This window comes from Triturus cristatus, chromosome 4_1 (assembly GCF_964204655.1).
Source record: "Triturus cristatus chromosome 4_1, aTriCri1.1, whole genome shotgun sequence".
Lineage (NCBI taxonomy): Eukaryota > Metazoa > Chordata > Amphibia > Caudata > Salamandridae > Triturus > Triturus cristatus.
In genome coordinates this window covers 993,774,855-993,802,039 of record NC_140585.1, presented here as the reverse complement: position 1 = coordinate 993,802,039, position 27,185 = coordinate 993,774,855, and the positions used below count along the sequence as shown (strand labels likewise).

At 47.5% G+C, this 27,185-nt stretch overlaps 1 protein-coding gene across 4 annotated transcripts in view; it reads right to left on the bottom strand.

The window, feature by feature from the left end:
- The window catches only part of CEP290 (centrosomal protein 290), a 1,516,454-nt gene that overhangs the window by 391,009 nt on the left and 1,098,260 nt on the right, over positions 1–27,185 (bottom strand). For all 4 annotated transcript variants that reach the window (XM_085653911.1, XM_085653913.1, XM_085653912.1 and 1 more), the window contains 2 exons: positions 25,563–25,649; positions 2,868–3,032 (listed from right to left, as the gene is read on the bottom strand). In XM_085653911.1, the coding sequence (XP_085510037.1) occupies positions 2,868–3,032; positions 25,563–25,649 (252 nt within the window). The remainder of the gene's footprint in view (positions 1–2,867; positions 3,033–25,562; positions 25,650–27,185) is intronic.

Below are 27,185 nucleotides of genomic sequence, written 5' to 3'. Positions count from 1 at the left end.
GTCATGCACAAGACCCACAAGGCTTAAAGCCTGAAGACATGATGGAAAAAGGCAACACTGTTCCAACCGACAAAAAATGTCGAGGTAGGCCAGAAAATGGCCTGAGGAACCGCTGCTCGAATCTGTGTTGCAGTGCGGAAAAGAAGAAAGTGACATCCGTGCACTGGAGGGAACTTATATGACTGCTTACATCATAACCAGAGTAGACGTTATCATGAAGTCGTACAACGCCATCCCCTGGGGCGCAGAGGTACTGCTGAAAAAATTCAGGATCCAGACTGGTGCCTGGAGAGGGTTCAAAAGTTAAGGAATCTGCGGCTAGATGTCTCTATCAGACATAAGATTTTACTTTATGTTAAAAAAGACCTAGAAAGTGACTGGAAAAAAAAACAACGGTTAAAATGACATTATATCAGGTATTGACATACCATAAAAACTAACGTTACAAACCAAAAAAATTGACACATTCACAAGTTATAGTTTACAAAGCTAACTATATCATGCGGCCCTGCGAATGCACTGCTTATGATCTCACATATTATATCACTTATGACATGTTAAAGGACAACATTTAAGATATCACTGATGACATCATCCAAGCTACCACTCTTCAAATAGATCTATAAACTGCATCATTTAACAAACAAAAGTAGGCAGTAAGGGGCCCGTAAACATAGACTGAATGTATATATATTTGGAACAGAAACAGTGTAGTACTGATTCAGTATGGTGCAAGTTAAACGGTGCAATCTACCGGTGAGGTTTTCTGCACCAGCAATACTTCATTTAAACAAGGTAGAAACTGACAGCAGCTACTGTGAGTTGCAGACGTACATTTCAAATAAGTTGTGGATTAATTCAAAGGCCTGTAGCCAAAACATATGTGAAAAACTAAAGTTTCGCCTTACATTACACATTGTTGTAGAATGTATAATCTATGGGTGACTCGCTTTACAGACCATGGAAAGCATTGTTAAAATGGTTACGCCTTTTACATACTACAGAGGTATAGCTGTAGGGCCTGGTTGTGCATGTCTTTTTAATGGCTAATGTATAGCTGTGAAGCTGTTCACTTAAAACTCAAAATCAGATGGGGGTATTTAACAGGTACATCTCATTAAGAAAACTGATGACCAACCAATGCTTTTTAATGATATTCAAGGCTTAAGAAGTTTCTGATATCACTGTCTACAGAGCCATAACATATTTTACAAACTTAATACCAGTAAAAAACATAAAAGAGCCTAATATTTAATTATTGTGCGTGATCTCAAGGATAGGCTCCATATCCTGCTTATTGCAAAAAGTTACACCCATTGGTTATACAGAGGTTATGGAAAATTGAGTGTATGTGTACTTTACTGAATACCTTCTAATATGAAAAGCTTGTAGCAAACTGTCATACATTGGATGATGTCATCAGTCATGTCATCAGTGATGTCAGGAATTAGGTCACTTAACATCAAACGTGATGTAATATGTGAGGTTATAAGCAGTGCATGGCGGCATGAGTTATAGTTAGTTCAGTAAACTATAACTGGTGAAGATGGGTGTTTTTTTTTGTTTTTTTTAACTTTGTTTTTTATATTATTATTTATATTATTTCAACACCTAACTATAATGTAATTTTAACCTTTGCCTTTTACAGTGAAGTTTTTTTTAGTAAGCTGAATTCTTATAACTATGCCTAACTATAACATCACATTAACTACTTTTTTCAATAAATGTCAGCTTTTTTTTTAACCGCTTTTACCCAACTTTCCTGCTGAGCAAAGCTTTTGGCCAGGCCCTACACCCAACTACGGCAGGTGGCCAACCCTCTGACACGCATGGCCTCTGATAATGTGCAGTAGAGGGTTGGCCGCAGGCCGTGGTCAGGTCTTGTGCCCAAACCCAGTGGACACCCAACCCCCACAGGTGACAACTCTGCACCGTGCCCTCTGCTGTGCTTGGAGTGGGGTTGATCAAAGGCAGCCAGACCCTGCACCCAACCACCCTCCCTCCAAGGGGCACCCAAACCTCAGCAGGGCCCCACCCCCCTTATTTTTCTTATTTTCCTGGTGCCATGGCCAAGTGACACCTCCATGGCACCGCGAGGCAGTGTTAACTTGCACATTCCTGCGGTACGCCTTCCGCAGCACATCACAGCCACACTGGGTCCTGCAGGAGTACCGCAGTATGATTTTAGGGGGGATTTTTGGCCCCTGGGCAGTCCCTCTGGGTGCTCCCCAGAAGTACCAGTGGGTCAGGGTATCCTTACCCTGCCCGCTAATATGTTCTTTAATTCAACTTTAGGGCACAAGGAGCAAGTCCTCATTATGTTAAATAACCACAGACATTTGCTGTCGTTAGAGTTAGGAAGTGTAATAGCTTACAACTCAGAAAATCACTGCATAAAAAATATATAAAGGGACGTTAAAGTTTGGTGAAAACGTCAGTTAAAACGTACTCAAATCACCATGCATGCATGACGCACAAACATTGAGGAGACTGAAGTAATAAGCATGGATATAGGGTCTTTTTTAACCATATATTTTTCCTAATCAATTATTCTGCTACTTTTATTTATAATTGTTGATGGAAATTGTAGACGTCAGCCAAGGTCATAATCAAATTAAATAAAATGTGAAATTTGAATTTGAAATAGTAGGCACAATGTGTTACACTTAGCAGCGATGTTGTCACTGATGCTATTTTTAGAGAATTAGTATGTAGGATATAAATAAAATAGCTACACAAGAAAAATATTCATTACAAAAAATATTGTAAACAGGGTCTAGAGGTTACTAACAGGATTCTAGAAATAAATACATATCATTATTTTTCCCTCTATATATGTGTGTAATGTTCGCTTTTCAATAAAATACCTTGAGCTTTTCATTTTCTTGTTCAAGGGCTGCCAGTTTCTCATTGGACACGACTCCGGGGGCCTTTTTCAGTTCATCATTCTCCCTCTGAACTCTTTCCACAACTTTTTTCATCAAACCAATAGTTTTTTCCAATTCTGGAATGGTCTTCCCACTTCTGCCAGACTGTACATTTTTCCGATGAAAGGGGTGAAGAGCATAAAACAAATATAATGAAAACCAAGAAATATATGTGTTGGAATATGGTTTAAGCACTCACTGAGCTGAGATGCATGCAATTTTTCATTTTTTTTCCACCTACGTTTGTTACTTAAAATCCACAGCTTTTGAAAACAAGTAACTGTAGCCTAAAAGGCAAAGCAGGGTACCTAAAGTCTTAGTCCTCAACAAAACATCAACAAATGCAGGAGATGCAGCATTTACAGATATGAAATGGCTACATTCTAATAATTATCCTTTATCAGAGGGAAAAGTATCCTATTACTGAGTTTATGAACTGCCAGATAAAATATGTTGTGTATGCATCACTGTACTCTATGCCACTGCTCTCTATGACACTCTACACTCTGACACCCTACTATGCAACACGGTACTCACAGCCACTGAACTCTACGCCACTCTACTCTGCACTACTCCACTCTACACTACTCCACCATACACTACTGCACGCTACTCTACTCTGCACCACTCTATGGCACTGCACCTATGCCACTCAACTCTACTCTGCACTCAATGCCACTCTACTCTACGTCACTGCCCTCTGCTTCACTCAACTCTATGCCACTCCACTCTGCGCCACCACACTCTACGCCACTCTACTGTGCGTCACCCCACAATGCACCAATACAATCTATGCCACTGCATTCTACAATGCTGCATTGTATGACGCTGAATTCAATGCCACTTTTTAGAGGAAGGAAGGTTGGAGAGCCAACCCACCCGTGGATGTCCCAGGAACCTGGTTGTCTGCAACAGGGAAGCTAGGTGCATAGGGGTGAAGTGACGTCGGAACCTACCGAAGATGACAATGGAAAACGTGGGAAAAAATGACTCTGGAGAAGGCTTTGAAGATGCCCGGTGGAATCCAAGGGTGAATTATTGAAGAGGAGAACCTGCAAGCAGAGGGGATAGAGTCTATGCCACTCAGAGGTGACCAGGCGGGATGGAAGCAGAATGCCCACCCTTGGCAGGGAGCTCAGGAGAGTTGACGAGGACCTTGTCGCTGCAGCTGTGGGGACCAGGGGAGGTTGCGGTAGACCAGGAGCCATGCACAAGCTGTCCCGCATAGGATGTCAGTGTTTAGGTGGTCATGTCCAGCGGGAGCAGCAACAAGCCTTGGTAGCCGCAACTAGCGTGGAAGACGACAAGTGGCTCACCAAGAGCAGGAGAGTCAGAGAAAGCAGGGGAGCCCACCAAAGCAGAAGACATTTGAGAGGACCCACAGGCCGAAGGCATAGGAGTCGCAAGAGGACCTCCGGCAGATGACCAAATATGGAGGCCAACGGAAGCAGAATGCCCACCCTTGGCAGGGAGCTCAGGAGAGTTGACGAGGACCTTGTCGCTGCAGCTGTGGGGACCAGGTGATGTTGAGGTAGACCAGGAGCCATGCACAAGCTGTCCTGCATCGGATGTCAGTGTCTAGGTGGTTATGTCCAGCGGGAGCAGCAACAAGCCTTGGTAGCCGCAACTAGCGTGGAAGACGACAAGTGGCTCACAAAGAGCAGGAGAGTCAGAGAAAGCAGGGGAACCCACCAAAGCAGAAGAAGACATTTGAGAGGACCCACAGGCCGAAGGCATAGGAGTCGTAGGAGGACCTCAGGCAGATGACCAAATATGGAGGCCAGCGGTGCAAAAGATGCAGTGAGGATGCTGATCTTAGAGGGATGACGTGCTGGAGGTGGGAGCTTCTTATAGCCTGAAGTTCTCTGCAGTGCAGAGCCAACAAGCCTTGGCAGCAGCAAGTTGACACGGTGCACAGGGGTTTGGTCTCAGCGGCTCTGACGAGGGATACTGTCCTCCAAACTGCACGGAAGACAGGCCAGGCTTCTGGAGAGCCACAGAAGCACCACCTGTTTTGCTGAGTCTTGGCAAGTCCGAAGGACGACAGGAGCAGCAGACCGGTCAGCTTTATTGCAGTACCTGCAGATGCAGGGGAGTGACTCCTTCACTCCAAGGGAGATTTCTTTGGATGTCCTTGATGCCCACAGGTCTTCTGGAGAACCTGAGCAAAGCACACACACACAAATGAGACAGATGACTTGAAGAACTGGCTGGCTTAATCCAGATATAACCCTGAATCATCAGATTTTGCGGGATTGTGTTTCCCTAGATAAAGCCAGCAGCATTCCGTGGTTGTCCTACATTAAGCTTATGTTTCTTAAACTGGGGCGTCCCGAACTTTTTAACGTCCCGAAAGGGATTAAAAAAGAAGATGTGAAATGGGTTAATCTCAATTTTTGAACATACTGATGATGGAACTGGTAGAGCTGGAGCTACAAAAACCCTCGGTCAGGGCTCATTATTTGATAAAATCTTCTCTAATAATTGAGCCTTATCTGAGAATTGTGACCAAGCCTTTCCATCGCTGGCTCCTGACCAGGTTCAGTTTCAATTTAATTCATTGCTCGCTGGGTAACCTTCCGGGGTGGTGTAAACCAGAGGATATAGGCTCGTGTCAGTGCGATAACTTCTCACCACAGGACACACTGCACTTTATGATGTTTTGTGACTATTACAATGAAATTCGCAGGAGGTTTTTAGTCCCTCTATTGGGGAAAAAGGGTTTTTTACAGGTCAGACCAGCATTATTTTATCTTTAAATGCTTGATAATACACGGAACATTTTTACTATTGCTAGTTTTCTTATCGCAGCTGTACGCCGCAGGAAAAATTATATCCTACGCTTAATGATGTATGAAATCCCCTATTTTATATCTTAATGAACTTTTGCTTTTATCTGACATTTCTTTTAGCCCTAATGAATTATATAACTGATGCAGATGTTTTTATTCCTTTTTTAACATCGCTCATATGTATTTAATGATAATAAGACTTTGTTTATTGTATTGCGTATTGTACTTTTATGATTTTAAATTATCGAATAAAGTGGTTTGACTGACTGACTGACTTGAAGAACAGAGAGACCAGGAGCTGCAGGAGTATTCCTTGATGCAGTCTCGGTTCAGGTCGAAGTCTTATGAAGTCCAAGTGTCCAGATGGTTGGAGAGTGTCTTGGTTTTAGAGGTGAGTCTTGTTTCATGACGAATCGGAGGACCCACCCACAGAAGAGTACTTAAATACCCAAGGAAAGGGTTGGACCGACTCAGGGGTCGATGAAAAAGGAGGGGCTGGACAGAGGGGAGGATAGTCCCCTGTCCTTTGTCCAGTTTCATGCTAGAGCTGGAACCAAGGGTTCCTGAAATGGTTCAAAATGGAGTATGCAAGGAGGGCACCAAATGTGCCCTTTAATGCAGTCTACTGTCAATGGAAAGCACCCTCACCCCAGCTCAATACAATAAATGATGTCTGGGAGGCGGTCACACCTACCTGTGACAGGAAACCTATTGTTCTACTTTCCCCTGCTCGAGCTCAGCTCAGCAGCAAGAGGGAAGAACAGTGTCTGTGGTCGGCAGCAGCACTAGCTTGCTGGTGGAACATTACAGGGTGTAACAGAGAGTACAGGGGGCTCCCCTAAGGTACCCCAGTACATGGGATCATACCTTCAACATTCCAACATCAGAATCAGTGTTGTGGTATGATTCCAACATGTTTGTTACCAAACATGACCAGGTTCAGCGCACCCATTATATAGTTAGACATCTCGTAATGACTGATGTCCATTACAGGTCTTAAAATAGCTGATCATACTTACAAAGCCTGGAGAATCAACTCCGGGATTTGTAGGGGTGTCCTGCTCTTGCAGGGGCACCCTCACACTTATAACCAAGCACCCTGCCCTCAGCACTGAAGGGCCTACCATAGGGCTGACATAGGTTTTAAGTGAAGTGACCTCAGATATAAGGAAACCTGTATCTGTAGTGAGAGGTGCAAGCACCACCTCACACAGGCTGCAATTGCAGGCCTGTAGTCTGAGTTGAAGTGGCCCCCATGTGTGGCATAATACATGCTGCAGCCTATGGGAGAACCCTGGTGTACCTATGCGCTGGGTACCTTAATATCATATGATAGGGACTTATAAGGGTACACCAGTAGCCAATTGTGGATGTACAAAAGAACTTACCAAAGCCACTATGGGAGAGAGAGCACAGATGGTGGGGTCCTGGTTAGCAGGATCCCAACAAACCCCATTCAAAACACACTATCACCAGGGAAAAAGTGGGGAACCATGAAAGCAGATCCTACTCTCCTACACAATAGCTCTTGCATAGGTGAGACCTATTGGCTTTGCCAATGCTTGATTCTTTTTGTTAAAGCACTCTATGAGAGTGTGTAGGAGGCTGGCTTAGTATGTCGTGCACACTTTTTTAAGTGAAGCCCCTTGCACTAATCCAGACAAACCCTCATGGTGGTTTTAGTGGTCTTAGACAACCTTAGAAAGCTCTCTAAGTGGCAGCTGTGGAGAGAAGCCTTAAGGCTTAGTACAGGAGGAGTGTTAAGCAGTTTGTTTTACCAGATCTAATTGTGTAGTGTAGGTTAAACGAAAAAGAAAGCACAGTGTAGCTATAAAAATATGTCTATTTAATAAACAATACTCACTAACACATTGGTATATCTCCTACCCGGAGAGATCATAACAAATACACAAAAATACTTCAATAGCAAGAGGTAAGTAGGCACAACACACAGTTTTCTCCAGGGGGAGGCCAAACCATGTACTAAGAAAGTGTAATGCGAACTGCGACCGAAGTCAGGACTTGGACCAGGAGACTCAGAAGGCCTGGGGACACAAAAAAACACCCAAGGTAAGTACCCAGGAACCCCACGGAGGCTGTGTGCAGAGTGGAAACACAGCGGCGTACCCAATAGAAGTCAACGGGAAAGTCGGGGTTGCAATTTTGGAGAAGAAGGACCCTTCCCTTAAACCCTGAAAAACAGTGGAAGACAGAAGGTTGCAGAGTCACCCAACCCGTGGATACCCCAGGAACCTGGATACCTACAACAGTGAAGTCGGGTGCATAGGTGCGCAGTGACGTCGGAAACTGTCGTAGCCCACAATGGAGGACTTCAGAAAAGATGCCACTGGTGAAGACTGTGCAAGAGTCCTGTGGAATCCAAGGGTGGATTCTTGAAGAGAAAAGCCTGTAAGCAGAGGTGACAGAGTCTATGCCACTCGGAGGTGACCAGGAGGCACAGAAGAGCAATGCTCACTGTTGACTGAAGATGCAGGAGTAATGACAGTGACCTTGTCGCTGCAGCTGTGAGGACCAGGCAACGCTGAGGTACACCAGGAGCCGTTCACGAGCTGTCCCACATCGCTAGTTGAGAATCAGGGGGTCGATGTCTGGTGGGAGCACCAACAAGCCTTGGCAGCAGCTACAGACGTGGAAAAAGATGAAGGAGCCACGTTGAGATCAGCAAGGTCCAAGGAAAAGGACTCACGTAGTGCAGGAGAGTCAGAGCAAGCCCCGAGCAAGCAAGGGAGCCCACTGAAGCAAAAGAAGACCCTTCGGAGGACCCACAGGCGAAAGGCACAGGAGTCGCAAGAAGCTGTGACTGGGGTCCTGATTAGCAGGATTCCAGTCAGACTAGTCATAAAACAGAATTACACCAGTAAAAAGTGGGGGTAACCATTAAATCAGATCCTACTTTCATACACCGATGTTATGGTGAAAAGGAACACTGTCTTGGGGGTGAGAAACCTCAGGAGACAGCTGTGAAGTGGCTCAAAGGGAGTGTACATCAAATATGTGACAACCAAGTTAAGGTCCCAATGTGGCATGAAGTAGGGAAAGGTAGGAAACAGATGATGCCACAACTGGTAATTGGAATAGTGAGGGCTGGTCCGGCAACCATAACAAAGCCAAAAGACTCGAAAGGTACACTTTAAATGTGCCCAGAGCATGGTCTTGCTGGGCAAAGGACTAAACTAAGAGCAAAACACCACATAACTATGCCTGGTCTATGTGCCATATGCCACACCAAGCCACAAACCTGTCCCAACGACAAGCATATACAGTATTTGTCGAGGGACGCCTGATTGCTAAGATGGCATCAATCACCTTCGGAGGCAGGTCGTAGGGGTCCAGCTGTTGCAACTCAATCTACAAGCATGAAGGTGGAGATTGTGAAGCCTGGGTGCTGGATGCAGAACCCTGCTCTGTTGAAGCAACAGCAGATCATTCTGGAGAGGCATCCTAATCAGAGGACCGATGCGAATGGCCAAAAGCTCTGGATACCATACTCTACCTGCTCAATCTGGAGCCACTAGGCTGACTTAGGTCCGGCCTGTCCTGATCTTCTTCCGAACCCTGGGAAGCAGAGGTATCAGCAGAAAGGCATAGAGGAGACCCGAGTTCCAGCCTAGACAGAAAGCACCTTCTAACAGGAGCTGCCTGGGAAACTCCAACGCACAAAACTGCTTACATTGCACGTTCTCAGCAGTGGCGAATGAATCAAGTTAAGGTTCTCCCCATTCGTGGAAGAGACCTTGCACCACCTCCAGGTGCAGCTGTCATTCATGATCCCATAGGCATCAACGGCTGAGCTTGCCCACCCTGGCATTCAAGGATCTTGTCATGTGGTTCACCACCAGGAAAATAATGGGTCAGCTATTTCCAAAGGCGCAGCGCCTCCAGACAGACGGTCAAAGATTTCACCTTGCCCTATTTTTGCCAATACCAAATGGCAGTGGGGTTGTCCATGAGCACCTATACCAGCATCTCCTTGATGGTAGGAAGAAATGCTTTTAATGCCAATCAGGTGGCCCTCAGCTCCAGAAGGTTGATATGGAGCTGGGGCTCTGCCAGAAACCAGAGGCCTCTGATCTCCACCTCTCCCAGTTGGCCACCCCACCCCAGACGTGATGAATCAATCACTACTGTTAACTCTGGGAGTGGAAGGGAGAGGAGTCCCCTGTGCACCTAATTGCCATCCTGTAGCCAACATTGCAGATCTTTTGCAGTCTCCTCCGAAGTCTGAACATGGTCGGAGAGGTCCCCTTCCTGTTGCACCAAAGACAACTTTAGATCCCACTGTAGAGCCCAAATATGCCACCTGGAGTGCAAATGGCCATCAATCCAAGCTGCCTCAGAGTCAACAGACAGATTTCTTTAAATGAAGGGTACAGCAACGTGTAGTTAGTACTTGAAGTATTCTCACCATTAAGGGGAGTCGGGGATATTCATGTTTGATCCTAAGAATATAGAGCAGGTTTCTGTGTTATAAAAGTTGTGAGTGGAGGGCAACCTGCGTCTTCTGTCCCTCTATAGCTTCTTTTTGTGAAGAACCCTTTTGATAGCCCCATTGGCCAAAAGGGTGGGCTCTTCCTGCCGCAAGGCGGACTATTGGTCCTCCATCGGGCAGCCTGGGGTCGGTGGAAGGTGGGGAAGACTAGCTATGAAGGGTAAGGTGTATTCCTTGTGGACAATGTGCAGGCCCCACAGATCACATGTTATGGCCTGCCAACCTGGCAAGATTCACTGGATCCTGCCATCAACTGGGTGGCTGTGCTCCATTGAGGGCAGGCAAAAGGGGTTTGAAAGGTGGGGCATGTTGGTGTCATGGTGTGCAGTACGCTAACTGGCTTGTTGACTCACACATCTGGGTCAGTGGGCAACATATACCCAGCTGCCAAACTGCTGGGCACCTTGCTGAGGCTGGAGTGGCTGCTGGCAAGACGTACCTCTGCCAGGGCTAAAAAAAATCATAAAATCAAAAAATCATTAAAATGTTACTAGACCTGCAGGTCTAGTAAGTAAGAAAATCTGCTTGACCTAACTGAAATGTACTTGACCTCTGTCTCTGAAAGCCGAGCAAATGTGACAACTTAACAAGATGTAAAGGCATTTTTATTCCTCATTCACTTTGTGAGCAATAAAGATGCCTTTAAGTCTTGCTATCTTGTCACATTTGCTCTGCTGTCGGAGACAGAGGTCAAAAGTCAGTTTGTCTTCGTACTTGCCAGAACGGGAGAATTGGACCTAAAAATAGCTTGTCCTAATTAAATCTGGCTCACAAATGCGAGGGAGCGAGTGGATTTTTTGAGCCTTGCTCTGCCCAAATCACAGAAGAAACGGTAAAGCTGATACAGCTGGCGGGGTGGGGCAGATAAGCCCAGGGTGTGTGCTGCAGCCCTGGTCTCTGTGAACCACTATAGAGCAGAATCTACCTTGTACCTGAAGAGGCGAGACTCATCAAAGGACATGTCGATATGGGACAACTGGACATTGCCTTAACAACATGTCAACTGTAGCCAGACGTGGCAGCACCAGTGCCAATGGCTTGCCTCAGAACAGATAGGGGGTCTTTCGTGACACCTGGGAGTATTTGAGCCACTGAATTCAAAAGGGTGTAGGAATAGCAGCCCAGCAGGCAACTGGCATTGACAGTCCTGATGGTCAAACTACTGGAATAAAATATCCTCTTCTCAAAAGTTGCCACTCTTTTGGACTCCCTATCGGGGAAGAAGTCTGAAAGATATTTGGGCTTGTCCGATTGGTAGACACCTGCATCACTAAGCTCTGGTGAGTAAGACAAAAATGTAGGATTGCCCAGGGAAGGTTGGTGGCATCTTGCAATTTGATGATCTACTGGGAGGCCAGAGCAAGGTTCAGTTGAGGCATCTAGGAAGTTGTCAGTGAATGCCTCATTAAAAGATGATGGCGGCTCAGTGGGAGTTTGCCCAGGACATTGGTTTTGACCTCTAAGGTGGGGAGCTGGAGGTGAAGAACTTCGGCTGCTCTTTGCATGACCACCTCAAAAGTACTCTCTTCAGTGGTAGGCCCTGGGGGTGTTAGAAGGACAGAATCAGGAAGTGTCAATGCTATGGGCCTCTTGGGAATCATCATACCACTTCTCCTCATGGTAGAGTGGCCAGTTTCGTCAACCACATCATAATCGTTTTCGGAATCTGTACCAATTAAGGAATGCAATGCAGAGGATCTTCCTTGTAGAGGTGGAACGTCAAGTGGTGGAGGTTGTGGTTTGATGGAAACCAAGCGTGTTCTCGGTCGAGGTCATAGCAGCGCCGACACAGAGTCGGACAGCACAATGGGCATCTCGTCCATCTGCATCGATGGACTAGGCATTGATGCACCGGGAACTGGCCTGGGCTGTGGAGCGGAGTCGGTACAAGGGCTGGTGGTGGTTTGAGAGAGTCCAACTGGCAGTGAAGTACAAGTTACTTACCTTTGATAACTATGTATCTGGTAGAGACAAATTTAGCCGCAGATTCCTTAACGTAGAATTATCCCCGGGCGTAAGACCGGACCCGGAAAACTTTCTTGCCCAGCATCTCTGCGTGCCGACTCCGCCCGACGTCTTCTGCGGGCGTGACGTCAGCGAGGTCACATAAGACCCACCCCGGCGCGCTGACGTCAGTTTGCTTTGGAGAACTTTTCCGCACCACAATGCGGAGCCATCACAACAAAACTGAGGAGAGCATGGGAACAGTGTGCCAAAAAACCAGAGAAACAAAATAGCGAGAAACAAAAGGTGAGAAACATCACCAGGTGGCACCAAGGCGACAACAGCAGGCCAGAGCAGAGCACCACTCTGAGGAACAACTGTGCAAGCCAAGGAGAAAGCACCAGAAGGCCAGAGCAGCAAAGCTATAGCATGAAAAGTGCAAAACACCAGTCCATGGAAACACCGTGCAAGCCAAGAGCCCTCCTGGAGGCACAAGCATGTGAAAGAGGAGAGAGAGGAGAGAGAGATGAGAGGAGAGAGAGATGAGAGGGGAGAGAGAGAGGAGAGAGAGAGAGGAAGAGAGAGAGGAGAGAGAGAAAGAGAGAGAGAGAGAGGAAGAGAGAGAGAGAGAGAGAGAGAGAGAGAGAGAGAGAGAGAGAGAGGGAGAGAGAGAGAGAGAGAGAGAGAGAGAGAGAGAGAGAGAGACAGACAGACAGACAGACAGAGAGAGAGAGACTGAGACTACAACCACAAGGGAAAGGGCCACTAGCCCAGAACAGAGGAGCAACAGCAATTCATCCCCAGACTACACTGCCAAGGATGGCCATACCCCCTGAAAGGCGTATGAGGTCAAAGGACAGGTAATCCATCCGCAGACCACGGTGCCAAGGAGGGCCATAAACTCTGAAAAGAGTGGGAAGTCAAAGGACAGGTAAAAGAACCCCTAACGAGGAAGACCGGTTGGGGATCAGAAACTCTAACAACAGAGGGAAGGAGCAAAAGTAGGGCCTCACGCTGGAAAGAAACCAGCTGGAGGTATGCCTGACCAGAAGAAAACGAAGTGGACACCCACAGAAGACAAGTCACCCAGAGGGAGGCGACTGCAGAAACCCAAGCAGAGGGTCCTCGCAGAACGGGGAGGAAGGTCGGGTCGTGAAGGGATCTGCGGCTAGAATCGTCTCTACTAGATACATCGTTACCGAAGGTAAGTTACTTGTACATCTGATAGAGACTACTAGCCGCAGATTCCTTAACATAGAATAGATACCCTAGCCATACCAGGAAGGTAGGAGGACCTGCGAGAGAGCCTCCCCACCAGGAAAGACACAGGGCCCCAGCAGGGGACATGTCACAGGGACAAGAAGGGAAAGGCCAGGAACACCTAAGCCCAACCAAGGGAGAACTGCCCAACACCCCGTAGGGGCAGACAGCACCCAAAAGCCTCAAGGAACACAAGGACCACCTCAACCCCTAGGGAGAAGAGGTAGAACCGGAGGCAGGGCCCACCTGAAGAAACACATACACAGTGACAGAAGAGCTGCACACACCTCCAGCCGCAAACAGCGGACAAGGCAGGGACGGCTGCACCGCCAAAAGTACAGACAGAAGAAGAAAGGCACAAGAGAATACATCAAAGGCCACAACGGCGTAGCAGAACAAACAGGCCCACACAGCCAGCAGCAGATAACACCACGGAACGGTGCACCCAGGACAAGCTAGACGCCGGCCGAAGGCAGAGGCCAGGAAGGGCCAAGAAGGGCCCAGACACGCCCCAAGGGAGGGGCCGGCACACACTGACTCACGAATGAAGAGTAACCAGGCAGAAAGAAAGAAAGAAAGAAAGAAAGAAAGAAAGAAAGAAAGACGGGTGACGGACCAAGCCATCCAATCGGACACATAAACCTGGGAAACCAGCCCCCCCGGAACACCAGATAGAGGACCAAGGCGGACAGAAGCGCAAAACCGCTACAACGCAATGCCGCAGACAGCAGGCCAGACTAGGCCAGCGACACAGCGATCCAGGAGAAGGACGGACCGGGGCGCAACGCAAGCCACTCCAAAACCATCAGCAAGAAAATCGCACCAGCGATATAGCGTGACGCCACGAAGAGCAGAAGCCCGAAGGACGACCACACCTCCCAAGCACATGATAAAGCAATATAATAGCTACCATTACCCCATATAGGGCATGTTACGTCCCAGAACATGGGAACCCTCTTAGGAAAAAGTTTCCGCAGCAGAGGACAAACAGAAAGACCTGCGGAGAAAACCGCAGATGGCTTGCCAATCAGCCAATAAAGAATACACATAAGGCCTAATCTCAGGGCCTACACGGCTTACCAACAGCCAAAACCACAAGTCAAACAAGCATTGGCATAGCCAATAGGTCTCGCTTTTGGGACCTTATAAGTATTTAGTTATGCAGCAGAATATCCTTGGTGCAACAACATCAACTCTTGCATAGCTAAACACTTATAAGGTCCCAAAAGCAAGACCTATTGGCTATGCCAATGCAACCGCCAACCCCGGACCCTTTGTGCCCACAGCCTCGACAGTGCTGTTTGAGTCTCCGGAGCTTGTCCACAGTGGCATGTACGGCATTTTGCATTGATGATAGAGTGGAGATAAATACTAATTGGCACTGTTAGCGATCTATAACAAGACACGCAGCCGCGAGACACGCTCTGTGGTGGGGAGGGGTGAGCAAGACAGAGAGGCGCGCGACAGCAAAAGTGAAAGCAGGCTGGCTTAGTGATGTGCGATGTGCATGCACCATGACGAGAGAGGAAAGCCAGATGGCGCCTCTGCTCGTCATTGTGCGCTTAACCACACGCTCTAAGCCAGCCAGTAGGACTTTTAAAAGACTGTTTACTAAATGTCTCGCAGAGCAGCGCATGCGCTGGCTCAGGGGAGACCTAAAAAGGGCTGGACCAGCAACCAACAGCACCAAAGTCCTAACAAAAGGACCTGAAGGCACAACAACCACACAGAACACACAACCAGGGATACTCGCAAGCCCCGCAAGAAACCTCTGAATGGCAGAAACCGCAGGGGCGTGGAACAAAAGAGTGCCATCAAAGGGAAGGTCCACCAGCCATTCCCTAACGTTCTCCGGGAACACACTATCCCGAAGCCAGGCATGTCGACGAAGGGCCACAGGAGAAGCCATGACACGACCAAGCACCTCTGAAATGTCCAGAGCAGCGCGAAGAATAAATGCCGCCAGCTCCCAGCCATCCAACACATGGTGCCTCAGATCAACACAGGCACCCTCCTGAGAAGCGGCAGACAAAAGGGACTCCGCCGAATCCCACAAGCAAGAGGTGGCCCTAGCCAATACACAAAGAGTGTTAAGGGCCCACAAAGCCGCACTGGTGGAGGCGAAGATATTGCGCCCCCAGGAATCTAACCAGCGGGCCTCCCGCGACAGGGGAGACAACACTGATGGCAGGGAGGGAAAGGCAGTCTGTAAAAGAGGGCCCCTGGTAGAGGGGTGGAGGGAAAGACAGACAGGATCATGCGGCACAGGACGGTGGCGGTGCAGAAGTTGCAGGGGCAGCCGCCCCCAAAAGAGAAGTGTGGAGCGAAGCCTCGAAGGGAAGCAGCAGCTCCCAACCACCAGAACCCTGATGGAGGACCTCCATAAGATGATCAGTGGGGAATTGGGCAGCTGGATCGCCCATGCGCAAGATTCCCGCAACCGTGGAAACAGCCCGAGTGAAGGCAGCACTCGCATCCGTAGGGCCCCGCGGCAGGGAAAACAGTTCCTCTGTGGGCGACGGCTGCAAGCTAAGGCGGCCGTCCCCCAGTCAAACCAGAGGAAGGAAAGGCCAAGCCCGGAAAGGGTGACTGGGGACCGAGGAATAGGGAACCTGAGGCGCCTCCGGCAAAGACTGCGGGAGCGGCGACGGCGAAGACCCGTCCTTAGAAGACGCCGGGGAAAAAGCCACGACGCGGTGACCCGTCTCCGGAGAAGATGAAACCAACAACCGCCGAACCTCTGGAGAAGAGGGGGCGTTCGAAGATGAATCAACAACCCGACGCCGGCCCGGCGCCGTAGAGTCTGCGACCGGCGTCAGGTCAACGTCGACCGGCACCGAAGGAGACCGAGGCTGGGTCGGAGACGGGCAGCTAAGGAACGGGGCCGAAAAGGCATCGACCCCACCTCTGACGAGGCAGCCACCTGCATGGAGGGACGAGGGGGGCCCAGGGACATGCCCCGACACCTAGCCGGCCCCTGCGGGGCCAGCAGCCGTCGGCGCCTGAGCTGCGTCACCTCGGCCTCGGACAAGGCTGCCGCCAGCCCCGAGGGGGACTCGAGGACACGCCCCGAGCCCCGGCAACCTCCCGCGACACCACAGGAACCCCCGCGGGTGTTTGTGGCGAGGCAGAGGCACCGTGGTCCGAAGGAAGGAACGAACCCCGAAGGGCCGCACCCCGACGGCACCACATCCTCCGAACCTGTCGGCGCCAGAGCCGCCAGCGACGCCGCAGAAGTCCCCGCATGCGGCAAGGGATCCGCAGACGTCCCAGGAAGAGAAGGAGGAGAAGGAAGAGCCAACGAGGCCTGAAAGGCCGCCACAAAGGCCTCCATCTGGGCTCTGGTCGCCCCCGCGCCGGGGAACGGCAGATAGGGTGGCGACGCACAAGGCCGCACCACCCGCGGAGAACCCACACCCCCAACAGGCCGGGGACCGGGCCTCGGGGACAAACTGCGACACTTACCAACAGGTGAGCGAAACCCTTGCGGCCTGGGAGAAGGACGATGTCGGAGATGGAGGTTCTTGAAGCCGTCCGCGGGGGACGGACGTGGCGATGCCGCCGACCTGGACATGCGTGCCGAAAGGAGTTTCATCCGGCGCTCCCGCCAGGACTTCGGCTTCATTTGCTGACACGCCTCACAGTCTGTGGAGTCGTGGTGCTCTCCCAAACACCACATGCAGATGGGGTGAGGATTCGTCGCCGACATCTGACGCGCGCAAGACGAGTACGTCTTGAAGCCTGAAGGCATTCGCACACTGTTCCCAAGAAAAACGCTCAAAAGCGGAAAAAGAAGGCCTGAAACAGGCCAGGAACATGATCCGGATCCACGTTGCACCCGGAAAAGAAGAAAACTGACGTCAGCGCGCCGGGGTGGGGCTTATGTGACCTCGCTGACGTCACGCCCATAGAAGACGTTGGGCGGAGCCGCGTGGTACCGCCCCCCGGCACGCAGAGATGCTGGGCAAGAAAGTTTTCCGGGTCTAGTCTCACACCTGGGGATAATTCTATGTTAAGGAATCTCTGGCGAGTAGTCTCTATCAGATGGTAAATGTACCAGGGGTATCCCACAGGGAGTTTTTTTGCGCGAGGGAGTCGGGGCTCCGCCACCATAACTTTCGCCCCCAGTGTCAGCCATTGGAAAAGTGTAAAAAATAAACTTTGTCTGTTTTTTAATTTAAAAAAATGTACACACACGACACACACCTCTTGCTTTTATTGCTGTGTACGGTGATTTCTGATGATTCGCGTGTCACTGCAAGCGACGCTGATCCTTTGCATACCCTAATGCTGTCTGTGGGCGGGCCTTGCTGAGTCTACAGTATTTGCCAGGCTGACGAGCTCACAGCCCAGAGGCCTTGGCAAAGACTTAGCCTCTAGGACCAGTCTCCATCCCTGATGACGTGTAAGTAAAGTTTGCCCTGGGCGCTTCAGGCTGAAGCCCTGTAGCGCCAGGGGCTTCCAGTCAGTTAGGGACTGGAGAGGATGGTCCCCCTACTCTTTCCCAACTCGTCACAGGGGGGTCGTTCCCTCCCTGTGACAAGTTGGGGAAGGGTGGGATAGACGCTGCAGGCAGGAAGCAAAGAAATCGAATCTGCGCAGCTTTGTCATCTGGATTTCTGAAGACACACTACGCAAACTCGAGGTGTCTGCTTCTTGTACGCCTGCTAATTGCAGGACCGCGTGGACGCCATTTGCAGATCCAGTGTCTGTGTTTGACTGGCAACGGCAGTCAAGAGCAGCTGCAGCATACAAGATTTAAGGCACTGCAGGTGTGCGTCGGCATTACCTAGAAGCAGCCTGATCACGACGATTCCCTGAAACCCCAAATCGGTGAGTGGACCAGGCACCAGTGAAGGTAGGAGCGTAAAAAGAGCTTAGTACTAGACGCATCTGTAAAGCAATACAGAATCAGCATCAGTAACAAAGCATGATGCTCTGACAAAGACTATTGTTTTTTTGTTTTATTTTAAAGTTCTTTTTTTTTAAAAAAAAAGAAGGCATGTTACAGAAGTATGGCAATATTTAGGCAAACTATCAGCAATAGTTACAAAGTGAATGGTTCCCGGGATTACACTTGTTACAGCACAGGTGCACACTATATGTCAAATCCCAACAATAATGTCTTCTCTAATCCTTGGTGGTTAAGACTCTGTATTGTTAAACCGAAGTCCGGACTCTGCCTCAGCAGTGCCAGCAGCGGCAGGTTTAATTAGTATTGGCTAAGATGTGCTTGCTGGATGAGCACGAAGTACTTCTTTTCAAAGTTTTCAGCGCTGCTGCAGGAAATAAGCTGGTGCTCATAAGTGCTGACTCATCTCCTTGGGGAGGAGGGGAGGTGGGGGTGTCAGAGGGCAGATATCACAATTTATCACCGGCCCATAAATCAGCAGCAGTGATCGCGCGTTCCAGTCTGCAGTCTCCCCCACAGCAGTACTAGCCAATTAGATGAAATAAAGCAAATTGTCAGCTTTCTCGAAAGATTTAATGTTCATATGGCCACATAGTTGTGCTCCATAGATTGCTGCTTGCAATGGCTTTCTGTTATAATACAAAATATCTTTTTGGTTGAGAAAATGTCCGCTCCATTAATGAGTAAAGCATGTTCATGAGTCTTTGAAAAGAACTGAAGTCTCAGTTTGTTTTGGAAAACTAGCTAAGCAACAGAAGCTTTTTGGTGAAAACATCGAATTCAATGAATGACTACGCTGTGAGGAGTGTGTGATGTTTGTAAAATCTGAGCAACATCAATTTTCGTCTATTTATGTGTTTGGACACTGTAACTGTTGATCATGTTAGTGACATGAACAGACAGACAGACGTGCACGAATGCAGTGTGGCTTTGTGTGGACTCAGGAGAGTTTTGTTGTAACTGGAAGCATGTTGCTGCTGTGCACATGAAACAGAGCCTGGACTCTGTCTCATAAGCGAGTTAATTAACTTGCTGCAAGATTTCTTTTCAGCTCTGTGGAAGAAAATGAGCTTGTGCTGTGAGGTGTAAACCCCTCTGCTTGGTGGGGGGGGGGATATCACTGGTCATAATCAGCAGCAGTGATTACGTGTGTCAGTCTGCAGTCCCTGTCTCAGCAGTAGTTGATTCAATTTTACTTCTGCCGTGTTCCTGCGCATACATTTTTTGCTGCACTTTTCGGAACTTCTTCAAGCCCAGTAGTGGCCTGCATGATTTTTTTAAAAGATCTGTCAACCATGCACTGGAAACTGCTTTATTTTTTTTTAAACTCTTTGTCCATTAATAGAGTGAACATCTTTATGAGAAGTTTTACCTTTCTGTGATTTGACAGCATTGCCTTGAAAGCTTATTCTGTATTGTCATTGAAAATTGAAGTTTCTATTCATTTTGGTAAACTTGCTAAACAGCAGCTTTTTGGGTGAAATCATCCAATCCAATGAATGACTGAGAGGAGTGTGTGGTGTTCATATAATCTTGCCCATATCGATTTTTGTGTACTTATATTTGGTCACTGTTCATCATGTTAGTGTATGAACAGACAGAAGTGCAAAAGTGCACTGTGGTGGGTTTTGGTATCACTGAAAGCATGTTGCTATGCACATAAACCAGAGCCCGGACTCACTTGGTTTGCTGCACGAAGTATTTCTTTTCAGCTTCGTCAGGGCAAGGCTGGATGCTAGAATTGTTTACAGCATCACCCCAAGAATGCAAGTACTCTGGAGGGGGTGACTCTTGGACCACATTTTTCTATTTAGTTCAATAATATGCTCATCCCTTAGTATCAATCTCTGTCTTTGCCATTGGTCAGTCAGATCCCTGAAATAGGTGTGGTAACTGGAATCCAAGTTCAAGGTCTCTCCTACTGAGAAACCAATCACGAAACATCTCGCCCGCTGCTCACACTCCTTAAGAAGGAAGTCTGGCTTACCTACAAAGACAGGACATTAACAAGGTACTTTAAAAGTTCTTGTACAAAAGCCTATGAAAGCTATTGCCTTTTGTTCCTTTTATTTTAAAGTTTGCTGGAACATGCATCATTTTATCTCATTGTTTTAAAAAAAAAGATTTGCATGGGAAATGGTGACCATCCTCCCAAAAATGATGTATCCCGTTCAAGTGAATCCTGATGATTCACACCCCCACACACTGCCCAACCTCACCACTCTCAAATTTCACCAGCCGCCACTTGTCTCTCAGCGTATTGTGGCCTGCAGGCGCACCAGAGAGAGTTGGAAGGGATCCGAAGAGCTGTAGCATGGGCTTGGGGAACTCTTGGATCTGTCTAGGTGTCACAGACAGCTCTGTAAACTCAGGTTGTGTCTGGACAAGTTGCAGGATTGGCTCTGAAGTCAACTGGAAGCGAGATCGAGAGATGACGATTCCCTTGTGCCTTCTCAGGAGTATGAGAGTGGCGTAATGAGTCCTGCTTGAATTTTTTATATTTTTTCTTTGACTTACCCCAAGATTTAGAGTGCGATGGAGAGCAACCTGGGGACCGACTCCTGCAATTTCAGGAGTGGGACTGATCTTTGGACCTGGACTGATCTCATTGAGGAGGCTTCCGGTGACTTGCGATGTAGAGTTTCACCTTGCAGTCTCCTATGGCCTTAGGGTTCATCATCACGTAGTCACTGCAGGCTTTAGAGCCGGCCACAGACACCACAGGCAAACCTGATGATGATCTGTCACAGACATCTGCTTACAACAGTTGTTACAGAGTTTAAATCCTGTTGTCTTTTGGGGTGACATTTCCCTTCCGCACTGTAAATTTTGATTTGAAAAAGGAATCAAAGAGACCAGGGGTAGCGCCGGATCAACGTCTAGTGGTGCGAAAAGAAAGGAGCTGATGTAATTGCTTGTGAGTTGCATCTATATAGGTTTTGCACGTCATTTCTGAGTGGACCGGTGTCAGTGCGAAACCCAACTGCGCCACCTACCGGCAGGCAGAGCTCCAGCTGAAAACATTTCCGGATCCAGACTGATGACTGAGGAACACTCAAAAGGTGAGGAATCTTTGGTTAGAAGTCTCTATCAGAAACATGAATGTATTGACCAACAAGAAGGGATTTTATGGTAAGTTACGTAGGCCAAAATTCTGGAGGCCTCCTTTATTGCTCCCATGGACAGCAGCAACCAATTTAGAACAATCACAGTCAATCAATCAATCAATCAAACATTTGTAGAGCGCACTACATGCCCGTAAAGGTCTCAAGGCGCTGGGAGGGGGGGGGAGGGGGGGAGGGGGGGAGGGTGGGGGGCGCTACTGATCGATCAGCCAGGTCTTGAGTAGCCTCCTGAAGGTCAGCAGGTCTTGGGTCTGTCATAGGTGGATGGGGAGGGTGTTCCAGGTCTTGGCGGCGAGGTGGGAGAAGATTCTCCCGCGGTGGTTGTTCTCCGGATGCACGGGACGGTGGAGAGTGCGAGGTCAGCGGAGCGGAGCTGGTGATTGGGGATGTAGAAGGAAAGTCATCTGTTGAGGTAGGCTGGGCCGGTCTTGTGGAGTGCCTTGTGTGCGTGGATGAGAAGCTTAAAGGATATCCTCTTGTTGACGGGCAGCCAGTGCAGGTTTCTCAGGTGGGGGGTGATGTGGCCGTGGCGTCGTACGTCGAGGATCAGTACAATCCCAACAGACATTTCAGAACACGCATAAAACCCTAGAACCAGCTACTCTCTTGCTTATTTTGTTACTGCTTTTCCACAAATAGATTTTAAGCCTGGTAAGGGAATTTAAGTGCAAATGGGGTTTTATAGATGTTTCTGAAGGTGCTATTTTTAAGAGTGCCAGGAATATTATTTGGGAGATATGAGCATGTCTAACAGCTGGTATTCTTTCCAATTTAATTTGTGCTAAATTAGAAAATTCTTGTTTGTATTTTGAGAAAGTTTGTGTAAAGTATTGCTTGAGATTTAAGGGTATGTTTAAAAGCGGTGCTTTTTCTTAGTGCTTGCACTTTAATGATAACAGTACATTTGACAGCAGCAACAGTTCATTTTTGAATGAGTGTGTGATCCCTAGATGCAGTGTGAGGCAATGGCTGTAGGTGGCACAAAGCAGAGAGGTGATAACCAAGCGCGGACAGCTTGGCTATCATGCAAGGCACAAAGCACAAGCCATCCAGCTCACTTTGCCGAGCAGTTAGATCAGCACTAGGAGGAAAGTTTCTGTCCTGAGTAAGCCACTGCATGCGTAATGCATGCTGCGACCATGTTGTATGACTGGGCATGAGTCAGTGTTTATAAGAAGGAAGAAAGGGAGACATGTTTTGGGAAGACACAGTCTGCTTCTGGAGGAATGCCAGAATTGACAGTTGGGAGGTTGGTAGTCACAGAGAGGTGCTGATTTAGCAGTTGGATTTAAGACAGAGACTTAATTGAGAATATTATATATGGAAAATGGCATTCTTAATATTCTAGAGAGTGTGTTTTAAAAGGTTAATGAGCCTTGATTAGAGTCTTGTGACAATATGTCTATGGGGCAGAAGATACAAGGATATGTTTACAGGCAATCGGTGTGATGGCTGATCAGCTGGACAGAAGGTTGGATAAGTATCCAGATAAGTGAAAACCTTTATTACAGGTATCTACAACAGAAGTTGATAAAAGGGGGCAAGAAGAACAAAACTTCTGGTTGCTCTGGCTGTGACTCTGAGGGAAACTGATGGAGATGCTAGGGCAAGGAAGGAAGGTAGTAAAAAAAGAAACAGTTATTTACATTTGGCATCAATCTTTCTGGTTGATGCTCTATCAACTTGTAGATTCCCTACCTGCTGAATATACTCAGGTGCCAGACTGGATCTGGAAACTTTCATAGCTTGCCTAAGCTGGTAGGGGGCACCTGACTCCATCTAGGCACTGGAAGTGACACTCTGATGACAACACTGGAGCCATAAAACATCCTCTCTTGCACATCAGCTTCAGTTCCAGTTAGAGCAGCACAGGTCACATCTACTTGAAACCTTTTTAACGGACCATATTACCATCCTTTAGAATGGGAAGGAGGGCAGGATTGGTGAGGAATCTTGAGAAACAACTACCCATTCTCATCTCCAGATCTAGACAGCAATGCTTGGCCAAGGTGTGAAGGGCAGCCCAAGTCACTGCCTGACAGATTGCAGATACAGAGACAACTTTGGCCAAAGCCAAGACGTAAGACTTCACACTGATGGAAAGGGTCTAGATTCCCTCTGGTGAGCCTTTCTTCGCAAGAGTGTAGCGTATCTTCATGCACAAGGTTATCCAATGTGAAAAAGCACTCTTTTGGACTTCCTTGCTCATCCTGCTTTCTGATCTCTTTCATACATTCGATGTAAAAACTGACTGTCAGTCTGTGGTCCAGCCAGTGTTGTCTTTCCTTTTCTTTGGTAAGATGAGTTGGAGGATAGAAAGTGGGAAGGGTGATAGCTTGCTCCTAATGGAACCTAATGCTCCTAGTGTGAACCTTCAGCACTTGCGATTCAAAGTGCACCTCCCTGAAGTGACAGCAACCAGAAAAACTGTTTTTAAAGTCAAAATTCTTGACTGACAACTATGAAGGGACTCAAATGCAGCACCCATGACCAATTTGTGAGTTCCTTTAGGAATCTTAATATAAGAGACTTCAATGGAGATGGCTGGTCGGAGAAGCAAAGGAATATTGACAAGGTTGCAATGTACACCTTGACAGTGCCCACCACACAGTCCTACTGGGCCAGTAAATGACAAAACTGGAGAACTTCCAACGAGAGCCGTCAAAGTGTCCATGTTGCAGTCAGTACACAAAACAGCAAACCTGCTCCATATACTAGAGTAGACCATCTAGGTGGAAATATGACATGCTGAAGGTTTGACATCAACCAACTCCACAGGAAAGTGAAGAGTGCTTAAGTCCCCTTGTTTATTCTAAAGCCACTAAGGGTGGAGACTGGATGTTGGGGAGCAGACCATGACCATGTGATTGGGAGATAACATCCACCCTGAGAGGAAAGATGGGGCATGCTCAGTCTGGTGGATACTTTATCTATCCGTAGAATTCTCACCTTAGAATACTCCTGAGGCCCAATACAAGATCAGGAAACCTTTCTCCAGCAAAGCTTGTGTGCACCTCTTGGTACAAGACAGACCCTACCCCGCTCTGCTTGCTGCAGTGCCACATAGTGGTGGTGGTGTCTGTGAGAACCTGCACCAGCATCCCTTGATGGATGGAAGGAAGGCTTTCAGAGCCAGACAAAGGGCACTCCACTCCAACGGGATGATATGGAGACAGGTTACTATCAGAGACCGAGTCTTCTGATCTCCATCTCCCCCAAATTACCACTCAGTTTAGCAGGGACATATCCATCACCACAGTCAGCTATGGGTGGGGACAGAAAGGCACCTGCCTCTGGATCGGCATTGGAAGGAATGGATAGAAAGCAACTGACACTAAATCGCAGGGGTAGCGCTTATATGAGGCTACACTAAGTCAGTTCCAAGGAGGAATGGAGCAAATGCAGAGCCAGATGATGGCACCAGAAACATTACTGGAGAAACGTTTCTGATCCAGTCTTGCGCCTGGGGAGCATTCTTAGGTGAGTATTAATCAGAAGGTCAATTGATCACACTCTTCTCCGACAATCCAGGGCAATTAAAAGGACTTCAGCCCGGCTGATGTTCCTCAGGACTCGAGGGATCAAAGGTGAGTGGGAAATGCACAGTGTAGCAAAAAGTTCCACCTTAATCGTAAAGCGTCCCTCAAGGCTTCCTTTAACAGTGTCTGGAGGGCACAGAGGTGCAGGTAATGGACATTACTGCAAATGGCAAAGAGATCCACCAGAGGGGTGACACTCAGGTACAATCCAATTTTGTACGTCTCTTCTTGAGTGAAACCATACATAACATTAGGAAGAAGCATACTTGGGGCATGAATTCATTTTGGTGTACTACTTATGGACAACTCTTTCTAACACCACACAAAACCAAGTAATATAGTAACACAATGTCATTTTAGAAACAATATACAATAATTATGCAGTCTCACTATGGTATTCAAATGGGTAAAACATTGCAAAATGTAGATTAAACACTTTCAATAAAATAAATTCACATCCATACTTCCAACACAGTAGGAAACAGAAGAAACACATTTCTTTTCATGCTTGGGTATTTAAATACAATGCAAGCAAAAATATAAATAGATTTACCCCTCTGACATTTCCAAGTTTACGTTCAACTTCTAGTTTATCTTTCTTCAGAAATTCACACATTTCTTTCAAGTCAGCAATCTGGTTCTAATGAGAAAAATTATGTGTATGAATATTATATAAATCATGTTTCATTTACATTACAGCTACTATTTCAACAAGCATTTGCAATACAATAGGTCTCGCATTTGCAACAGTTAGATCTCTTGGCGTTGAAAATGACGGTGCATGAAGAGGTGAACAAACTCCATATAGAGGAGCAGAGAGTGTGAGAGAAAAAGAGAAAGAAGGGGAGAGCAGGCAACAGATGGGAGGGAGCGCCTGGGTACGCAGAAAACACCCCATGAAGAGGAGGAGAGCGTGGGTTTGAGGGACAAACATTGAAAAGGCATGGAAAAATGGTGCTCGAAGACCTGAAGTCAACCATATGAGAGAGGCGGGAAGAGTGTGTGAGAGAACGAGAGAGAGGGGTGCGAGAGAGGGACGAGTGGGGTAGGCAAGAGGTGGGGGAGGTGAGAGGTGGACCAGTGCACAGCAGGAGGAGGCCCAACAAGGTAGCATGTGTGAGCAGGCAGTATAGAGAGGAGAGAGGGAGGGATGAGAGGGGGCAGTGAGATTGCGAGATGAGAGGGGTAGTGGCATTCGGGGGGGGGGGGATATTAGAGGGGTGGGGTGTAGGGGAGAGATGACCTGATTGGTGGAAGTGCGAGGGAAAGATGGGTTGTATTGGAATTGTTTATTGTGGAACAGTGTGGCATGGATTTGTGTGGTGTGATGTGGAGTTCTGTAGTGGAAATATGTGGCATGGTGTGCTGTGAAATTATGTGAATAGTAATTAAATGGGATTACGTAGTACTGGAATTATGTAGAGTGAGATTATGTGTTATGGAGTTTTTTATGCGGAATGGTATTGGTGTTGTGGAGTTGAATTATGTGGTGTGCTGCTACATTTTGTGGCATGATGTGGAAATCTGTGGTGTGAATGGGAGGCATATGATGTGTTGTGGAATTGTGTTGTGTATTTGAAATATGTTGTTTGGTGTGGAATTATGTGGTGAGTATTGGAAATGTGTGGAGTTGAATTGTGTGGCCTGGAACTGTGTAGCGTTGAGTGAAATTATGCTTATTGGAATTAAGTGTCATACTGTGGAGTGCATTTATGTGGACTGCTGGTATTTGGCATAGATTGCAATTATGTGGGCTGTATTTATGTTGTGTTGAGTAGAGTGTAATTATGTGGAGTGTAAATACAGAGTACTGAGTGGTAATATGTGGAATATAATTATGTTGCATTGTCTAAAATTGTGTGGCATTAAATTGTGTGGTGTGTGGAATATAGTGAGTGGGTTGGTGGGGAATTATGCGGGATGTGCGAAGTTGAATTCATTTTGTACAATGCCTATACGTCTCACATTTGTAAGAAGAGCTATTGGTGTTGTACATGACAATGTCTGTTACTGGCGTGTTATTGGGTGGAGTGAACATATGTGGAATAGAATTATGTGGATTGGATTAGAATTGTCAGTTGTGGAATTGTGTGGTTTGTAAATGTGTGGTGTGGAGCGAATGTGTGTAGTGGAATAATGTGGCATGATTGTGCAGTGGAATTATGTGGACAGTGAT